The sequence below is a fragment of the Meleagris gallopavo genome, chromosome 3 (genome assembly GCF_905368555.1).
Source record: "Meleagris gallopavo chromosome 3, MGAL_WU_HG_1.1, whole genome shotgun sequence".
Classification (NCBI taxonomy): Eukaryota; Metazoa; Chordata; class Aves; order Galliformes; family Phasianidae; genus Meleagris; species Meleagris gallopavo.
This window is the reverse complement of record NC_139406.1, coordinates 42,829,772-42,849,560: the sequence shown is the minus strand read 5'-3', so window position 1 is coordinate 42,849,560 and position 19,789 is coordinate 42,829,772. Positions and strand designations below refer to the sequence as shown.

At 41.5% G+C, this 19,789-nt stretch overlaps 1 protein-coding gene and 1 long non-coding RNA gene across 2 annotated transcripts; one reads left to right on the top strand and one right to left on the bottom strand.

Moving 5' to 3' along the window:
- Positions 1 to 1,197: 1,197 nt before the first annotated feature.
- Positions 1,198 to 5,974, bottom strand: LOC146544677 (uncharacterized). The gene is made up of 3 exons (XR_014882421.1): positions 5,885 to 5,974; positions 4,703 to 4,779; positions 1,198 to 1,512 (listed from the first exon to the last, which is right to left on the bottom strand). It is a non-coding gene; the product is annotated as an uncharacterized LOC146544677 (long non-coding RNA).
- Positions 5,972 to 18,297, top strand: CIDEA (cell death inducing DFFA like effector a). Its single transcript, XM_003204953.5, has 5 exons — positions 5,972 to 6,122; positions 8,758 to 8,914; positions 9,123 to 9,269; positions 11,057 to 11,238; positions 14,141 to 18,297. The coding sequence occupies exons 1-5, from the start codon at positions 6,085 to 6,087 to the stop codon at positions 14,271 to 14,273; spliced, it is 657 nt and encodes a 218-aa protein (XP_003205001.3). The 5' UTR covers positions 5,972 to 6,084; the 3' UTR covers positions 14,274 to 18,297.
- Positions 18,298 to 19,789: the final 1,492 nt, after the last annotated feature.

Genomic DNA, 19,789 nt, shown 5'->3' with positions numbered 1-19,789 from the left:
AAAGGTATCCTCCAAAAGCACCCAGAAGATTTTACTGATTCCCATTCCAAAGAAATCACTTTATAATTTCAGATTTGCAGAAGGCCCAAGAAATATTTCCTCGACATGCTCAATTTTATGGACAAAATGAATATTTATTATAACTTAACATGAGTTCAGTGGTATTTTAGAACTTATTGATTTGTTCCTGCATGCCATGTAAACTCAGTATAGGAGTCCAAAGGCAACAAATGATGATGAAGTATGTAATTGATGTCTCATGTGGAAGGATCTGATGATCTCTGTTATGTGAACATGGCTACAATGCCTTTTATTGACCCTCACAAAAGCCATGAGAATGACTGACAACCAGACTTACATCTGCTCTTTGGCTCCTAAGTTACTCTGTAATAAGGTACAAGAACAGACTCATTCTTAGTCATTCATCATGGGATCAAATGTGGATAAGACAGTGAATACTCCAGCTCTGGGTATGTCTCAGAGCTCTCTTATCATATCTGCAGTGGGAGTAATAAGTCCCTAGTATCTCCTAATAAGAGAATGGCTCAAGTGTGACTATGAGATAAAGCTGACAGACCCGTATTCTCCTCAACATATTCCATGTACTTTATTTCAGAAATTAAGCAAAATTTGGCCAGTAAGCCATCAGAAAAACAAGGCCAGAGACTGGCTAGCAATCCTCACCTTCTCTAGCCTCACTCTAAGTGAAGGGTGTAGTGACTTCATGGTATGAAGTATCAGTTCCTAGCACAGAAGGAGCATCACCAGTATAGTGACATACAAATGGAGCAAAATCAAAGGTAATTAAGTTTGTCAGGTTGTTACTTAATGGTCAGAATCAAAATCAGCAAAGCCAAAGCTGAGGAGTGGATGGGTTGGGAGAGAGCTGCCCAGACAAGGTTCGGTGTGTCACAAATCCAAGGTTGTGATATGGGGGAAGACAAGGGTTTTGGAGCAGAAGTGACCAAGAGCAGTAAGTTACTGTGTAACCTACAACCTGAGTGTATATCCCTTAAAAATCATTGATCAGACTTGGAAGTTAACAAACCACAGGCTGAAAAACATTGGTTTGAAAGCAGTGAGACCCTCAGGAAGGTCACCCATTAAGCAGTTCTGGCTACTACTTTTTTTTTTTTTTTAACAAAAAGACAAAAAATATATATTTTTAATTAAACTTTTAAAACATGTTATATAAGATGTAAAATACAGACATTCATTTCCCAATAAGATATTATAAAATATCCTTTTTTAAAATTAATTTGTGCAGCTATTAGGAAATCTTGAGCTCACAGTTGAGTTTGGAGGATCAATAGATGAAGTGTTTCCTGGAGTCTTGAACTTCTTCCATAGGGAGGACTGCCATAAAAATCATAACACAGCTGTACACCATGGGACATTTCCATGCTTGATCGCCTCTTGTTTTGTAAATCAAAATTTGAAGCTTATGAAATGAAAAGTCATGTTTCTTTCTGAACGAGGTTCACTTTTCTTCCTAGAGGGATTATCACTAAACTGTAGGGATGTTAGAAACAAAAGGATTTCTATTAGTGATTCAGTCTTATTTAGAGCTTATATCTTCTGGAAGTTGCAACTTTTGAAATGTAAAATAAAGAATATCCTTGCAGTCCAATAATAAATAAATATTAATAGTCATGCATTATCTCCAGTAATAAATCTCACAGGCAAAATGTTTGCTTTTTGTTAGCACCATCATCATATAGCTCCCATGAGTCAGCTTTCAGCCAAATGCTGCCCACAGATATCTGCAATTCATTCACATCCACAGCATTGACAAGGGGGGCAGTCAGGGCAAAGAAGCCCCACCTTCCAATCTTAACACCCTACCTAACTATCAAACACCCACATATAAGCATGTGTTTGACAAATGTCACACCACTGAAATATTCTCAGTAGGGTATTTTTCCCCATGTACAGTGCATGTGCCCATCCATCAAAACCGTCTTGATGCTATTGTTAAAATCATCGACAACTTCAAATTAAAAACAAAGCAAAATACCCTCCCATGAAATCTCACAACAAAGGGCTTTTTTTTTGCACCACGTGGTTCAGTGAAGCAGAGGGTTAGGCTGTTGTTCAAAAGAGGCTTTCAGAATCGGAATCTTTGCAGACCACAGAACCGTTTCCAGGCAATTACACAGGATTTTATTTGGTGCAAATAAAACCTCCATCTTTTTCTGCATAGTGTTGCAGAGCAGCAAAATCACCTTTAGGAGGAGCCTCATTCCCTCCTGTACAGCTAATAAAAACCCCGTGACTCCTGCAGATCTGTTGGGCGTTACGCGTTAGGGCTTCATCAACAGAGATTTGAAAGCTACAGAAAATGGCAAAAAGTAACATCATGAGAGCATCTACTGCACAGCCTTATCTCAAAGCATACTGAGAATGAGCAATGTCTATATCATATAATCCTGTCTATATCATGCAGGTGGCCAGGCAGAAACAAACCAAAGCCAGAGGCAACACAGGTAGGAATTCACTGAATAGTGAGAGCAGTTTAGAAATTAATACAGATATTTTGTGTGCACAGTGAAGAACAGAATGCTGAGTCTGCATGAAAGCAATAAGAAAGAATTGAGTTTACTTAAGGACAGTCTCAGGAGTGCTTCTTGCAGAAATCAGACCAAAGGATTGCTTAGCAAAAACAGGAAAGGGCAGAAAGGCTGCACAAAAGGTCGGCTTTTGCAAATCTAAGCTGACCCTTGTAATCTGCTATCTTTGTTCCTAACACTGCTGTAAACACATCTGTTTACTTCTTGCACTCCCCTCTCAGACTAAGGTTGGTCGGATACAGAAACACCTTATTCTGCCTTGATCACATAATTTATCTGAGCCTTGAGGAAATAGAAGAAATGTCCAAATTGATCCTTGGGCTCCCGATTTGTCCCTTGTGTCATCTGAACGCTGTCCAAAGCAATGCTTGTGTGTGACTGACTGCACACTTTCAGCAGGAAACTGATCCTCACACCTATCAGTCCCCCCCAGTCAAAACTTTTTCTAATGTGTAGTTTTATTCTCCATTCCTACGGGTTAATCAGTAATACACACGATGCTTTGCAGCACTCTCTGACATGACCAAAGCCTGTGATTCACCTCTCCACCCACTCCTCCTATTTCCCGAACTACACAGCCCACACATCACATTTTCTGGATCTGCAATCTGCTTTACTCTGTGTCTGTTGTGATTCTTCAGCAATTTTCTTGAAAACCTGCTCTGACATTACATGTTCACTAACATGCCCAGAGAAGTGGTGGATGCTCCAAACCTGGAGACACACAAGGTCAGGCTGGAGGGGTTCTGAGCAACCTGATGGAGCTGGAGGCGTCCCTGTTCATTGCAAGGCAGTTGAACTAGATGGCCTTTTAAGTTCCCTTCCAACTCTAAGCATTCTATGATTCCATCAACGTGCTGTTGGTAAAACATGGCACATTCAGACTTTTTTTCAGAACGATACGATTACTGTGAGAAGCGGGTTAAGCAAACTTGTTCAACTTGAACCAGGGCGGACAAGTGAGATGTATGGCGTCAGCTGCTGCACCCAGCCAAGGGGCAGCCAGGCAGAAATGCAGTCAGCGGGATCGATCAGCACAATTACTTACTGAACTCCACCTCTAGTGTTCACTCCCTTCATACCATCCATGTACTTTGTTCCCTGCATGATTAATGTTTACAGTGAAGGCTAGAGCAAAGCCTTGCTGAGTATTTTGGTCTGCTCACCTTAGCTTATGATTAGTTGGTTTTCTCTCCCACTGAAACAGTGGGATGATTCTGTCTTAGCTTTCCTTATAGTTAGTGTTCCTATACTGAATGTTATCTCACCAAGTCTGTTTTTAACAATATCTCATTTTTTTGCCTTGGCACACCTGAGCCAAAGCTCCTGCTACCATTTGATACTCTTCTTTAGCAAGACTGGTTTCTTCTTTCTACTTGATTCCTCAATAAGTTTCAGTTCACTATTTGACCAGCTTAACCTCTTTCATTTCTTCTCCATCTTCTTTTCCTCCATCATGATGTATTGATCCCACCAATAATACTTCCTTAAGAAAATGACAGTTTCTTCAACCTAAAGCTTATCCCACATGGCCTTGTCCCACAGTCCTGGGTGACTTCTTATGTCAGTTTTATTGAAGGGCATTGCCTCTGTATTGCTGTTCCCCTATCATTTCACTATCTCAGTTGTACTGCCACATTCTCAGCTTAGTTCTTTTCACTAGCCAGAAATAAATCCAAAAGATTTCTTTTAGATAAGGTAGTTATTTCCTCCATTTTCTGTACCACACAGTCATGTCCAACATACTGTAGTTTAAAAACACAACTGCGTTTCTTTGTAAAACTTCTGTGCTTAATTAGAAAAGTAAATACATCCAGTCCTCTAGAAGCACTGGTAACAATGCAGTAGAAGCCCTCTTTATAGCCCACCAGAAACCACAGCATTGCATACTGAGATTTTTCTCCAACGAGGCAAATCAAATCACAGAATCAGAACCTGCCCCACTGGAGGTACTCCATATGGAGTAAATCCTTCCACTGCCTATCTAGGAGAGACAGTCAGGACAATCTATAGTACCTGCTACAGTTGTTTATGGACAACGTTCATCAGAAACAGTTTAGCTATATAATTAGCATTGCACATGCTTTGGATCTTATCTGAATGATGATGTCCTTGCTGGTGTTCCAAGATACCTCAGTGCTGAGGAGCCCAGCTTCCACAACGATGATTTTTCCCATCTGATGGCTTTATACCTGTTTGTTTAGGGGAACTGGAAAAAAAAAAAAAAAACCACAATACCTCATAAATGCTCCACTCTGCACAAAAAATTTTGGTTGTGCCAAGGATCACTCAGCAGCTCAGCTGCCCGGGGCCCCATCCAACCTGGCCTTGAGCACCTCCAGGGATGGGGCACCACAGCTTCTCTGGGCAGCTGTGCCAGCGCCTCACTGCCCTCTGAGCAGAGAATTTCCTCCTAGCATCTAATCTAAGCAACATGTATTAGAGCACAGGAAAAGAAGGGGTTAACGGTGGAGAAGGATACCCTCACACCTGTAAGCCCTAAGTAGCCTGAATAGGAAGAGATAAAAGCCTGAGCTCGGTTCATAGCGGGAAGGCTGTAGGTCTGAGCTTTGTTATTGGGGGGGAAGTTTACTCCTTCTGAGTTGGAAAAATATGCTTAAAAAAAAAAAAAAAAAACAACACTAAAACAAGCAAAGCAGATTATTTGCCCTGGGTTAAAAGGTTATTTTCTTTTAGAGCTGATAAGGGTTCCAAAGGTGAGGCTTGAGGACATCCAGCCAGGTCTGGCTGAGTGCTGAAAGAAGACCAGAAAGTGAAGAAATATGGTGAGTGGTTCTTCTGTGCTGCACAGGCTGGGCCAGAGAGTGATCCTGGCCACTGTGTGACCCAGCTGTAACCTAGGATCTGGAGACCTCTGGATTGTCACCTCTGATGGGCAGTAACAGGGAGCTGCTAGCCCTGCATCAGTGCATCATGTAGCACCAACCCTGGGGCTCCCATGCTAGTTTTATCTGTGTGGTTTTGAGCTAAGAAAAACTTTGTTGGCCCACAGGCCAACATAATAAGGAAATACTGCACTTGAACCTGCTCCGTAACCACAAGTTGCTGCTCCTCGGCCCCAGGAAGGCTAAGCGCCTCCTCTGAAGCCGCTACACACATTAATCCAAGCTGTAAGCTTATTCCCAGGCTCTAAAATCAGAAGCTGAAGCAGTTTAATCTGTTGATTTGCTCTAATGCTTAAAGGCTTCAAATGAGATTGGCTCCTGCTGTTGCTCTATTAGCTGCCAATCAGTTCTACACGAAACAAGAAATTGCTCCCAATCTTTTTCTAAGTAAGCCTTAAGGAGAACCACCTTCCATCTCCGGCACTTCGCCTCGCATCTACCGCTACGCCAGACCAACACCACGGCTGCCAAAACCAGCACAACCTCAGCGCGGCCCGCGCTCCCGTCCCTGCTGGGGCCGCCCCTGGGCCGGGCGGAGGGGCGGAGCAGCTTCGCTCCCGCTTAAGTGTGGCGGCGGGCGCTGCCCCGCGGCACGGCAGGGTTGGGCCATGGAGGTGGCGCGGGACTGCGTGGGCTCGGTGCTGAGGTGAGTGAGCGTGTGCGGCCGGGGCCGCGTCCCTGCCGGCCTGGAGTGGGAGTCGGTGCCGGGCTCGCGGTTCCATGCGGGTGCAGGGCGCTTTCTCTGCGCTTGTGTTTATAGCTCGTCCCGGCTGACAGCACGGCAGCAGTGCCGTGTCTGTGTTCGCATTTCAGGTGTGCTGTGTGGGGGGAGGTCCGGCGATGTGCCTCACGAGCGCCCCTAGGAGTAGCCCCTCTTCTGGGATGTTAGGTTTTAGCAGAGAAACCGACTGTGATCTGATAGAAGTCAAAGACTCCTCTCTGATTTCTGGCTTCTTTTTTTTTTTTTTTTTTTTTTGGTTTTGTTGATGCTGTCACCGTCATTTGTCTGTGAACTCTAACCTACAAATCAGACTGTGCCATATTATGAAGCCCTGCGTGTTGTGCAATGTTCCCAAACCCAAAGACCATTGCACCATGTTCTTAGACAAATATATGAGATATATTGCAAGTAGAGATAACAAGTGAAATTAGTGTCCAGGGCTCAGGGCAGGCTTTAATCCCTCTCTTTGTCTCCAAGAAAAAAAAAAAAACAAAACGAATTAATCTGTCTCATTAGCCCTGGTGCTGCACTGAGTGCTTGGGGCAGCATCTGCAGGTCTCTCTTGAGCTAGGGCCAGCTGGGTAATGCTGGAGCACATGGGTGAAACAGCATCAGCCTCAAAGAGCTACTCGAGTCCTGGATTGCTGTGAGGTGGCAATCTGGAGCTAAAAATAAGTCCTGGTTCACTAGCCCTTTTTTTTTTTTTTTTTTTTTACTTCTTTCCTCTGGTAAAATTAGACAGTAGTGTAAGGTCATGCGTGGTTCTTGAGCCCAGAGGAAGGCTCTTCAGAGCTACAAGCATGGCATCTATTTGGCTCTGCTGGTGCCTGAGATGAACCCTTGCTCCTGAAAGATCTCAAGTCCTCAAGCTGTGTCCCCAATGCTTTTGCTTCTGAATCAGGATGTGTGATTTGACTTCTTTCCTTATGCTTTGTCTTCTACAAATAGTAACAAGGCTTAAGTAGTGAAAGAGAACAGGACCGGTATTCACAAAAATATATATATATATCTTGGTAGTATTGCTATATATATTACTCAAGTGACTGTTTACACAAGAGTTGTCATATGTGTGAAGAGGGGATGGGCTGTGCTAGCTCTGAAAGTGCTGTCTCTTGAATTTTGAGCATTGCACTTCTAGCATGTAGGTGTCCAGCGATGCAGAGCTAGATGGACGCATTTCATACTTGAGGAGTAGGTTGGAGTGATTCAGGTTGGGAACTGCTTGCAGCCTGACAGGGTGGTTGGGGCACTGCTCATGGAGTCAAGTGTAGGGATTAACACACACCCTGACAACATTTTTCTTCTATGGAGAGGTAGTTAATGCCATCAGTGCTATGTTGTCATCTTGTCCTCCTCCAGGAGGAAAACGCTTAGGTTTTTAATCTGGTTCCTACAACCCTTACTGAGTGCTCACGCATACCTGCTCTGTTATGCCATGTGTATATTTGGTGAAAGCCAGAGGAGACAGAGCTCAGACAGTACTACCTAGAAGCTATTAGGTTCAGCTAGAAATAACACTTGAACATCCCTCTCCTTTAAAAATAAATGAGAGCTCCAATAATGCTTATTAGTTTTTTAGGAAAAGAAACACCTTAGTGTACACGTCACTGAAATATGGGAATGAAACTCACCAGCCCAATTGATAGGTAACACCAAAATCCAGTGACATACAGAAGAAAAGTAATATCCCAAAGACTTGTGGAACAGTGGTTCAGAATGAGAGCAGGAAAAAGTTAATGAGTGAAGCTCTCACTAGCTAGTCACCAAAATGACTTTCTGTGTATCCTGAAAGTCTGCCTAAAGACCACAAAAGAGATGTGAAAAAGGCATGACTGCTGGAAATCAGTCTTCCAGGTGGTGGTTTTTGGCATTCTGTTTCAATTCTTCAAGCCTCTCAGCACCCAAGCAGGCTCCCAATTTCTTTTCTTTGATCTTCATTGCCTTTGACTTCCTTTGATACGTTAGGGCGTGAATAAGCCTTATTTTGATATTTTCAAAGCTAAATGAAGTTCTGTGGTCTGTAGGTATTTATAAACACCTTTGCAATTTGCAAGTCAAGCGTAACTTTCAGAAAGTTCCACTTGAATTCCAGCTCTGTATTTTGAATGTGGCTAATATGTTCAGTCTTCATAAAGGAAACTCATCTTAATGCACAGTCAGATTAATCTTGTGTACCCTCTGAGTGTTTGTCTTGAAGGTAAATAGAGTGATGTCTATGGCTGAACGCAGTAAGAGCCACTGCCTTTCTAATTCACTGTAGTGTTAAAGCCTCTTGACTTCGCTGCAACCTTTACATCAGCTGAACTGAGCAGCAACTTGGCCCACATTTGCTTGAGATGTTTTTCATTGGAGAAGTGTTTTCAAATGTCACTGGCAAGAGAGGGTTCAGAGACAACTTCCTATAGGGCTATGTGGTATTTGCTTTTGAGAGCAAGCTCTGCAAATGTGCCGTGACTTCTGAATTACTTGTTTAATGTACTTATGTACTGAACTCAACAGTCCTCCTTCTCACAGTACTTGACGTATTTTTATTACTACCCTGAATTTTTATTTATCTTAGATCTTTGGTATCCGTGGGAGCATCTGTGGGAGCAGCAACAAAACAGACCCTGTTCCCTCCTCTCATGCCTGCAGGGAGACCTTTCCGTGTATCAAATGCCTCCAGAAGCAGCCGGAAAGGAATTGTTGCAAGCAGCCTGCAAGAACTCATCAGCAAGGTACAGCAAACATTCCCACTCTGGCTGAAATTTATACTGAAGTACAGTAACCCAGGAAGGCAACCCACAGACCTGTGTTCTTCTGAATTTCACTAGAGGGGAAGTTCAGGAGAATGCAGCAGATAAGCAATCTAAGTATTAAAGGATGAGAAAAAATCCTATTAATGGAGCTGCCATTTGAATTCTATCATCTGCTGTTTTTTTGCAGACTTTGGAAGCTTTCCTTATAGCTGCTGGCACAATTACTCTGGTTTTGGAAGAAGATGGCACAGTTGTGGACACAGAAGAGTTCTTTCAGTCCCTGGATGATAACACACACTTCATGTTTCTAGAGAAAGGACAGAAATGGACACAAGTAAGTGCTCCCTGTCTCCCTCCTACTTGAACAGAAGTGTATGGGAAGAGGTTGATTGCTCTGAAATTCTTGGGAACAGGAGAGAAGAGGAAGAAAACTTTCCCTAAAGAAGGGAAGGTACCAATTCTCTGTTAATCACTCTATTCATTGTCTCTTGCTTGGACATAAATTGTTGACAAGGATCTGCCATGAGCAGACATGTTACAACTGGAAAAAAAAATAAAATAGGTGAAAGCTCTTATTTTTAGGAAGCTCCAGAAATAACAGTTCTTGAGATGTTCAGACTCAAGAAATAAGGACTTCCATTGCCTTAAGCTAAAAATACTATCTATTAAGTTAATTTTAGACAGAAAATGCCCAAATTAAGCAGTATAAGACAAGTTTTGCCTTGTTTGCAATAATGAAGATTAGAAAAATGCCTGAATTTAATCTTGCAAATAGCTAAATGTTGTCATCAGAACCTAACATTGGTCTTTATACTTTGACATATTTTAAGAACTATCAAGATTGCCTAGCTTTGATTTTCTAAAAGTGTGCACTCTGTCCAGTTCAGTGAAGGAGTGTATCTACCGGTACATTAATAAGATGGTCAAATTCCTAAGTGTCTTCAGTGAAATAGTTGTTACTAGAAAGCTAGTATCAAAATTTCTTCTACCAGATGCAGAGCTCACTCAGTTATAAGCAGGCCTGCTCTTTGTTTGTACGTGCATAGCTCAATCGTGTGGCCCCATTGTTTGGCTTTTGCAGTGGGGGCAGCTTCACCAAGGTGTCTCACTGAATTATCAACCTGCCACATTTGGTCTTGAGCTCCAAGGGTACAAAAGTTGTGGCAACCAGGATGTGACCCCACCTTGCTCCTTTGTCCTTTGCCTTATGTCCTGCTTGGCATGGCAGCAGGACAAGTGTAAGTGCTGCCTGTCTTCAGCTGTCATCTGGATGGTAGCACCAACTCTGTCATGCTTTATCCAGATGTTCTGTTTGCTAATGGGAGATGAACATATGCTATCAACTGTGTCTACAAAACTTTTATTGATGGGGTTCCAGTTGCTGGACTTGGGAGCTCAGAGGCTATCAAAAGTATAAATCAGGCATAAAATTGCTAGATAATGATATACCATAGTGTTTAACTTGGACTAACTTATCGTAGTGCTATTTGAGCACTGGGGTGACAAGTATAAAAAGCCCCAATCTTGCACAACTTTATTGCTTCATATGGCAATCATAAGGCAGATTGGCAGCTGCTAGGATATGAACCTTGAACCGAATGTGCTGAGTAACCCATGTATCCACTAGATGTCTCTATAAATATGGGTCTTGCTTACTATTTTTTTTTTTATTGAAGCAAATGGCCCAATCTTGAAAAAGGACTGCAAGAGGCTGAATTTCAAGTTGAAGATGATTTTTTATACTCCTTTTTTCCTCGTAAATTCAGTATTAAAACCTAGGCCTAATCTGTAGTGATCCCCTCTTACTGTCATTCTTTAGCAAGAAGGAAAAGTGTTTTGAGTCAGGATTTGAAATGAGAACTTGACTGTTTTTGCAGGAAGCAAAGTTTTTACTTTACCTGAGAAACATATACTCTTTGTAGCATCTCCAAGGTTGCTGATCAATATTGTGTTTTGTCCTAAATGAAAGAACCTAACATCCTGTTAATTCAGTGTCCCGATTGTTTAGACCAACTCCAAAGACTGGAGTGAGTGAGCTGCCTCCAAAAAACTGCACCATTAACAACTGTCTTTCTATAGTTCCTTGGTTTATGGTATAAACTGTCTCCTTCTTTTTATTAGACAAGAAATGGAATTGTCCCTGCAAGGCAAAAGAAGAAAATGGGAGTAGCTAACATCACGTTTGATCTCTACAAGCTGAACCCGAAGGATTTTATTGGCTGCTTAAATGTGAAGGCAACCTTCTATGAGATCTACTCAGTGTCATATGACATCAAGTGTATGGGAGCAAAAAGTATATTGCGGTAAGTATGCTTCCATCACTGATCAGGCATAGGCATTAATGTAACATCTGTTTGCTTATCAGTTCTATGAAGCCAGTATATTTATAGACTTTGTATTTTTTATTAATTCTTACATCCAACCAGTCTTCCTTTAATAGCTGCCCGGTATAGCTATGCTCTTTTCCTTAGAGGATTTCCCCAGATTTCTTTGGCTTGTTTAAGGAATACAGTGTGCTGAAGAAAGCTCATTGGTGGGGAACATCAGTGAGATTAAATAAGAGAGGAATTGGAGATCTGCTGGCAGAGGTCTTAAATCTGGCTGCCAAATTCACCTCTAAGAAGCCTAGCAAAGACCACTGACTTCTACAGGACCGAGGTGTAGTGAATTGTAGGTTTGGTAAAACAGGCTGTTTGGAAACACCATCTCATGCAAGTGCAGAATAACAACACCTTGTCCTGCCTACTGCTTTCAACTGTGAAAGTCAGTGCCATGTCAAAACCAGCTGCCCCAATTGAAGAAAACTTCTTGAGTTTAGACTCCTTCACAGAGATACTGTACTTTGATTTTGACAGCTGTTAAAGCAACAGCCCTGGATTTCCCTAGCTGATTCATTCCAATCTGGTTGAGATGCAAGAGTGTAATTACTGCACTCTTACTTGAGTACCAGATCTACTCTGTACAAAGTAGATTACATACCTGTAAGCAAAGTTTTTACTTGACTTAAACAACGTATCTTTACTATGAAGTCTTCAAATAGGCTCTAGATTCATTGATGCAGATATTAAGCACTGTAATGCTGATCTCATTCCATGTCTCAGACCTCTGCCACTCTGCTTAGGTGATCCTTGCTTCTTTCAGGCTATGGTTCTGTGTAACTGTAGATGAGGCTACAACAGTGACTGTACAGCTGTACACTACACTCATGTACAGTACTGTCTTACTAGTCTCTTTAAAGCAAACATCTACCTTCAAACAGCTGCACTCCTGTAGTTCCTGTGTTTGTCAACCTCTTGAGCCAGAACAAACTCCTGATTTCTAGCTGTTATGAAGATGAGTGTCAGCACTAGGACTTGCACTGTTAAGGAGAATTTTAAGTGACAGTTCTGCCTTGCTGCCAACACAGCGCAGCTGGTGAGAAAGAAACAGTGCTGGCAAACAGCTGAAATAGCTCTGAAATTCTTCTAGAACACTGTTATGTTACAAAGAGTAGAAGGGGAAGTGCCAGCATAACAGTGGGAAAACAGTCCACTAGCAAAGAGCAGGGGGAGGAAAGAACCTGAGGTGCTTTCAAATACTACAGTGAGGCAGTCCCTCTCAACTTGCCATTTGAACAGGGACACGTGGTGTTCAATTCTCAGTGTGTTCTCTGCTAATGAGTTCTAAATTGCTAACTCTGCTCTCCCTCTGAGCTCACCTGTGGAGTGTGAGGGGAAACAACTTCAAAATACTGCAGTTGTTCATTGGTGGAGAGGCTCAAAACCTGCCAGATCCCTTTAGTCCGTTTCCCTTAAGAGTTTCTCCTGTCTTGTCCAACTAAAAGATCAAATGTCCAGTTCAACAAATAACTTCCTCCATGGCTTAAGTGACAACTGGTCTCAAGTACAAGTGACACGCTGCAGCTGCTCAAAAGCTTGACACCAGGTGCAGCTTTCGTTGTGGCTATGTGGCCCTTTGGCATGCACTGTCTTGTGGAGGGAAGGACATATCAATGTGGCATATCTGTGGGAAGCATAGGAAAGGGTATGCTGTTCTTTAAAGGTTTCCTAGACTCTATGTACCCATAATAATCAACAGTTTTGAAGCATTAGATTCTGACTGTAAACCTTTTAGCACACTGCAAAAAAACAAAACAAACAAACAAACAAAAAAAAACACCCAAGAACCTGAATTTATAAGAAGATAACTTTTATGTTCTCTGCTAGAGCTCAAACGAGAAGTAAATTGCAATTGTGAACCCCCTTGCTTGTTTACTTAGCAGAAAATCTTCCCCCTAGATCCCCTAGAAGGAGAACACTGGTCTCATTTTGGTACCTTCAGAAACTGATCCCCTTCCAATTTTGATGTAGTTCTGGTTCTTGTATACCATTTCCCCAGTGCTTCAGCCTCACATGTTTGAGGACCTACTTTCAAGGCTTAAATATCTTTCTCAGCACTGTCCCCATTGTTTCATGGAGACCAGAAGATAAAAACAGATACAACGAAATTGAATAAATGACCACTCAGATATGATTATCTTCCATTCCTTAGATATCCTGTGGTGATCCATAGTCTGTATTGTAGACTTCTGATACTTGCCTGATCTCAATTTATGAATCTGTACAGATTCCACCGTGTGATATATCTGAGTGCTGATACTTCATGTGTTAAAAACTGACACAGCTGTGAACAGAATTCTTAATATTTGCAGTTTGGACAGCGTAAACTTGGCTGGCTTCACTTGTTTTGCTGTTGGGCACCCAATGTAATGCAATTGCTCAGCTTCAATGCTAATAAAGTCTGATCTGTAGCTTTGGGGTGCACGCAGTGTTCTTACTTTCTGGCCTGAAGGTAAGCATTCATACATACTGCAGGAATGCTGCTGGGCTTTTGGGCATATTTAAATCTTCTGTGATGCTCTGATGGTTTGAGTGATAGTTTTCCAGAAGGCCTAACAGGATGACAGACTGATTTGTTAAATGTGTTTTCTAGTTCTGCACAATTCTACTGACAGTAGAAATTAAATTCAGTAATTTTCTGTCAGTCAATGCCCTTAGAAGTACTTGCTCTAAAGAATGTATGAATTTCTCAGAATTGAAAAGGAATAAGAGAATTCTTAAATGTATCTGCCTAATTCATCCTTAAGGTGTGCAGATGGGAGAAGTTTGGGCTGTGTTTTCCTGTTGACTTTTTTTTTTTTTTTTTAACAAATGGCTTTTCTTCTAGGAAGGTGCTTCAGATAATATCCCACATGGCACAAATAACTGGACAGTTTCTTCTCTATACTGGAACATACATGTTGCATTTGATGGGTGAATATGATGAAGATGCCACTTGTACAAGATCACGACACAAGTAGAGACCACAGCAGCACTTCTGATATTGGATCCTTTTGTTTAAGGACGCTCTCTTGCCCAAATTTGAATGTAATGATGTTTTAGTAGGGAGATATCCACTAAGGTGAACTAACTTTTTTTTCCCATTTGGGAATGCTTGTAGGCCTTAGTTGTAAAATAAGTGTTTGGTGTTCGTGGGCTCTTAACACAGCAAAAGGATGGGTGCGTAATGACTGGGCAAAAGAAGAAGAGAGGGCAGATTTTTATCCCAAAAACTTGGTGGAAAATAAGATTATTTGGAAACATGTGCTTTGTAACCAATGGATCGTTTCCTTGCGCTGATCAAAACATGGTTTGTTTTCTTTGTGGCTGTCTACTTGCCTTCTGAACAGATAGGGCTGTCCTTTTTTGTTGTTGTTGTTTTATCCTTAACGCTGCTGGTGTTAGTGTCCAGCTGGCACTGGGGTACAAAATGCTGAAGTGTACTTATTTTCTTTTTCTAGTAATAGGAATATACAATACAACTGGTTCAGTGACTGAATACTGTCATGAAGTCTCATTCAACAAAGCACAATTACTATGCAGAAGCTTAAAATTTAGCTTTATTTCCCTTAAAACAAGTAAACACTTTCTATAACTACTTGTATTGTTCTTCAAGTCTATAGGAAGCTCTAGTTAATATAGTTTATACCAGTTGAAAAACATATTTTTTTTACTGTGTCCGATGTCCCACTCTGCCCTACAGCATTGAATAACTTGTCATAGGGCCATCCATATGGCTTACAGAAAACCTCCTGAAGATTTCTTCAGGGGTTAAACCTCCAATTCTTTAAGTTTTGTTCTTCAGCTACGCATGTAGATGACACTACATTCCAAGCTGCACTTGAAATGTTGGATTTTGATGTCCTTGTGTTCAAGGGGAACAGCAGGACCTTATCTTCTGTGTAACGTATACTCAAAACTGGGTATTTGCAGTCTTAGTCTCATAATACAGACTATATTAAAGGAAAAAGTTTTTAACCTTCAGATATAATTGTCCAAAAAGCTTTATACAGTTTAGTGAACAGACTGGTTTTTGGAAAGGATCTCCTTGACTGCGAACACAAATGGGAAAACAAGTAGTGGTAGGCAGTTGCGACAAAATACAGACACTGTTGTTGAAGGGGGAATGTTCAACTCCTGTTGTTCATAGGTGTGGCTTCTGAGGTTTTTATTTGCTTTCTTAAAATGAATTTTAATAAGTTACATTATTAAGACTGAAAGCCATTAAGGAGATAACATGCAGGTAAATATTCTACCTGATTGCAAGTGCCACTAAGGAAGAGAAACTGTGGTGACAGGGAAGAGAACAAGTAGGAGAGGAAGGGACCAACACGGGCTCCAGGGTGCTTGCTATGCTTCTGCAGAGACACAAGTCCTTTAACCACTTACATCAACTGCAGTGATTAGTTGGAGGAAAGCCTGATATGCTAAAAGAAGAACAGATGGATTGAGATGACCAAGCATCATGTTTGGTGGGATCCATTTTGATCTGTAAGCTGGATCTCTTTATTTCAAATGTTACTAGTACATGGAAATATTGCACACATTTATCTGCCAGCCTCACTCTCATATGCTTTTTTTTGCCTTCCTTTTATGGATCTGATTTTTAGCCAGCTGGAGCTGCATCTTTCAAATCACTGTTGTGTGAAAAGCAGCCTAAAATCAATCTTAAAAGGATTAATAGACATAAGTCTGCTAAGTCTCTACCTGTCTCTTCAGTAATGATATTACAAATGAGTAGACAGCTAAGAAAGAAACTTTGTGGCTTTTTTCCCCCGATTTATTGTTTCCCATACACTTCTGAATATTTGCTGGAGGAGAGAGGGGTAGTGAGGCATGCGGCTCCAGGCAAGGGGTGGACTGGTTTATTTTACTCACTTTTCCCATGGAAGAGCGTCTGCACCTTGCAGCACTGTTATGTTTCCTTCAGAAGAAAACAGACTACTCAGCAGGTAATGAGAGAAAGATTAAGTTAAAATGAAGACTTTATCTATGTTGTTCTTTCCCTTACCCCTACCATGATTGTTACTGTGGTAACTGTTGGAGTTTTTCTACCCTCTATCAAGAAACTGCACTTAGCTGATGTAGTGCAGGGACTTTGTCATTAACCATTGACTCTTTCAGCTTTTAAGGACCATTTATTGCATTTAAACAAGCCCACGTCAAAGCTTTTTACATGTAATGTAATGTTTCTAGGAATATATATGTTGCTAATGGTGGAAACACCAATGTAGGAAAAAAGCAAACAATATACTTGCATGGTTCAATACTGCATTCATCTGCCTCTTAAACTTTCTGCAATTTGAAGGCTTTTACAAGTCTGAACCATGTAGATCTCAAATTCTGTTCTCCTAAAGCCAGAGGCAGTTATCACAGAGCTAACACTCCGTAGTTTCCAATGGTGTTACTGTAGGACTAAAAGGCTAACTCAACATGAATTTGCAATGTTTTTAAGCAGCTGCTTCTTTGGCAGCCTACCACTTAATGCTTGAGTTGCTGAAGGTCATGTGAGCTGCAGTCTCCACCCCCAGAGCATCTCCCTGTGGTTCAAATGCAAACAGCTGAAGAAAGTAGCTTTGATATTTTCTCAGGGTGGGAGAAGTGTCTTGGAAAGTTTGGAGTTTGTGGAATTACTCCATTGTTTCTGAATCTGGATTTTGCCACAGATTTAGTATTTAGAAGATATTTGCTGCTGTAACAACTACTATGCAGAGATAAAGTTTTGGCTTCTGGTCAAACCTAGAGGAGTTTGTTTTCCTGAGTAGGAGTCAGTTTGAGGGTTTTTTTTTTTTTAAACAGCTCGCTTAAGATGTGTAGCTTTTACTTCAGCTGTATGTGGTACACAGCAGAGAACAACACTTAACAGATTTTCAGAAAGCTACAAAATCTAAAAGCACAGGCTCTTCTCTGCTGGTATGAACAGGTGAAACTAGCTTTTCTACTTGGTATTTCTATTTTTTTTTTTTTCCCAGAGCCCTAATCTGCACTTGTTACTGTTACAGGCAAAGCTGGTAACACTAAAATTTCAAAAGCGTGAAACATGTTTTCTCCCTCCTTGCTTGCCCTGACCCTCTTTCCCTGTTGCTTTGCATCACTTACTAACAATGCACCAAGTCGTACCCTGTAGTTACCAAAAAAGGAATTTTCACTGAAGTACTGGGTCTTGTTGACTCAGGCACTGCTCCTGCTCTGCAGGCAAAACAAAGCTGCTCTTTTCATGACTAGAATGAAGGATCTAATAGCTTTTCTGTGTGTGTATAACTTATTACTTAATTTCCTTCCTTTCACAAACTCACTGAGTAGTTGCTTTCTTGCATCTTTCCTATTCTTTCAAGAGAAATAGGAGTACGGGTTCTTCTGCCTGGGGGAGGGGATAAGGCAGGGTCTAAATTCCTTAGAGCATTAGGAATATGCTGTAGGAAACACCCCAATCCCTTATCTGTAGGAAAGGGAGGGGTTAAAGAAAGGAAAAACAGAACTTTGGGCTGGAAGCTTTTTCAGCACAGTAGGGAGGTAGGCATTAACTATTTAGGAAATGTTGGTAATTCTAAATGTGAACGTATGACTGTTTGTAATGGACTAGAATTATAACTGAATCATTTCAGCATACTTCTAGAGATAGAACTTGAACTAAAGGCATAAACTTCTTTAATTAAAATTTAAGGCCAAAGCACAAAGGAGTTTGAACTTAATGCTTCATTACTGAAGGTATTAACATAATTAACAGTGTACTTCAGTTATAGTAATAATTCTTGTGGGGTTTAACATTTATCACTACTTTCTATACTTTGCCATAAGATATTTATGAACATGAGAATTGATGTTCTGCTAAAGGAAAATATAATATTTTACCATTTCAAAACTGTAGAACTCAGTAGTTTAACTTGCTATGGAAACTGAGGTGGGTGAGAATGATGTGAGTGATGGGAATTTTTTCTGATACATGGTGCCAATTTTGAGGAAATGCATAAATGTCCATGAATAAAGTTAAATTGTGGCTTTGGATGTTGTCTCTATTGATTTCCAGAATAACTTATTCCAGAAATAATCATGATTGTTAATGGATATGTGGTCTGCTGCAGGAGATTCCCAAATGCTGGACTGCAGTAGTGAAGTAACTGGATGCTGTTATGTGGCTCTGAACTTCTCTACTGCTGACTCACTTTCTGGCCTCAGAGAAACCATGCAGAATGTTTCCTTTCACACAAAAGGAATGCTTTTCTCCATCTTTTACCAAAGTTGCAGAAGATTACACACTACGCAGTACAGGAGAGGGAGGGGATTAGGAAACAGCTGGTAGGAGTTGCCTCTTTTCACTAAATAAAAGGCTCATGGAAATGACTTAAAAAACTGTAGAGTATTTCCTTACCTGCAGCTACAATGGCACGCATTTTGACTGCATAAAAATATTAATTTAACTTTGTGAAATATTAGATTTGTCTAATCCAAAATTAACTTGTGCGTAAGGAGCAATAGCATGTTAGTGTGGTGTGAATCTAGGATGCTTCTGCCCCGTGAGTACATCCTGTGCTCAGCTTGAGTGACAGTTTCACAGAGCTTGACCACTGAACAGTTTTTCCTTCCTGGGAGAGAATCTGACTTATTAGTTTAGGAGAGTGCAAAATAAATCCAATACAGCAAGGTTTTGGTAGCAGAGTGGCCTCAGAATGGAGAGATTAGGGGCTATCCTTTGCCCAACAAAGCTGGTCTCAGATGCTTCAAAATAGTCCTGCCAGTGTTCCAAATTGAGCCAATCAGCAGTGCTAGTGGTACCTCTGGAAATGTACCTAAGGGCCAAAAGGCACACTGCAGCAGCTGTGAGAGAGAGGAATGATGAAAAACCATGAGATGAACAGCTGGACAGACGCTAAGGTCACTGAAAAATGAGAGGAAGGAGGTGCTCCAGGCATTGGAACAGGAGTTCTCTTCAACCTCTGTAGAAGATCATAGTAAAGCAGGCTCTCTCCCTGCAGCCCATGGATACCATGCTGAAGAAGATCCCAGTGCCTGTGGAGGAGACCATGGTGGAGCAGGTGGATGTGGCCTGAAGGAATTTGTAAGAATGATAGAGCACTGACACTGGTTGCCTGGAAAGGCTGCAGGGTCTCCTCACTGGAGATCTTCAAAACCAGCCTGGATGTGGGCCTGGTCACTTTGTTCTGGGTGGCTCTGAGAAGGTGTTGGACTAGGGTCCCTTCCAACTCCAACTGTAGTGTGATTTCTGTGAGCCTGTGGAGATCCCAAGCAGAAGCAAAGCGCAGGAACTGCAGCTCATGCGGAAGCCATGCTGGAGCAGTCTCCCTCTTAGGGACTGTACCTTATGGACAGGACCAGCACTGGAGCAGTTCTTGAAGAGCTGTATCCCATGTGAAGGACCCCATGCTGACATGGGAAAAGTGAGAGAAGAAAGGAGCAGCAGAGGCAAAGTGTTAGGTACTAACCACAACTCCTGTTCCCCCTGGTCCTGCACTGTTACCTGGGCAGCAGGAGGAGGTAG

Excerpts from the sequence above, each read along its gene's own strand:
- CIDEA (XM_003204953.5), top strand. The coding sequence starts at position 6,085 with ATGGAGGTGGCGCGGGACTGCGTGGGCTCGGTGCTGAG. Across the intron at positions 8,915-9,122 it reads TGCAAGAACTCATCAGCAAG|ACTTTGGAAGCTTTCCTTAT; the intron begins GTACAGCAAACA and ends GTTTTTTTGCAG. Across the intron at positions 11,239-14,140 it reads GGAGCAAAAAGTATATTGCG|GAAGGTGCTTCAGATAATAT; the intron begins GTAAGTATGCTT and ends CTTTTCTTCTAG.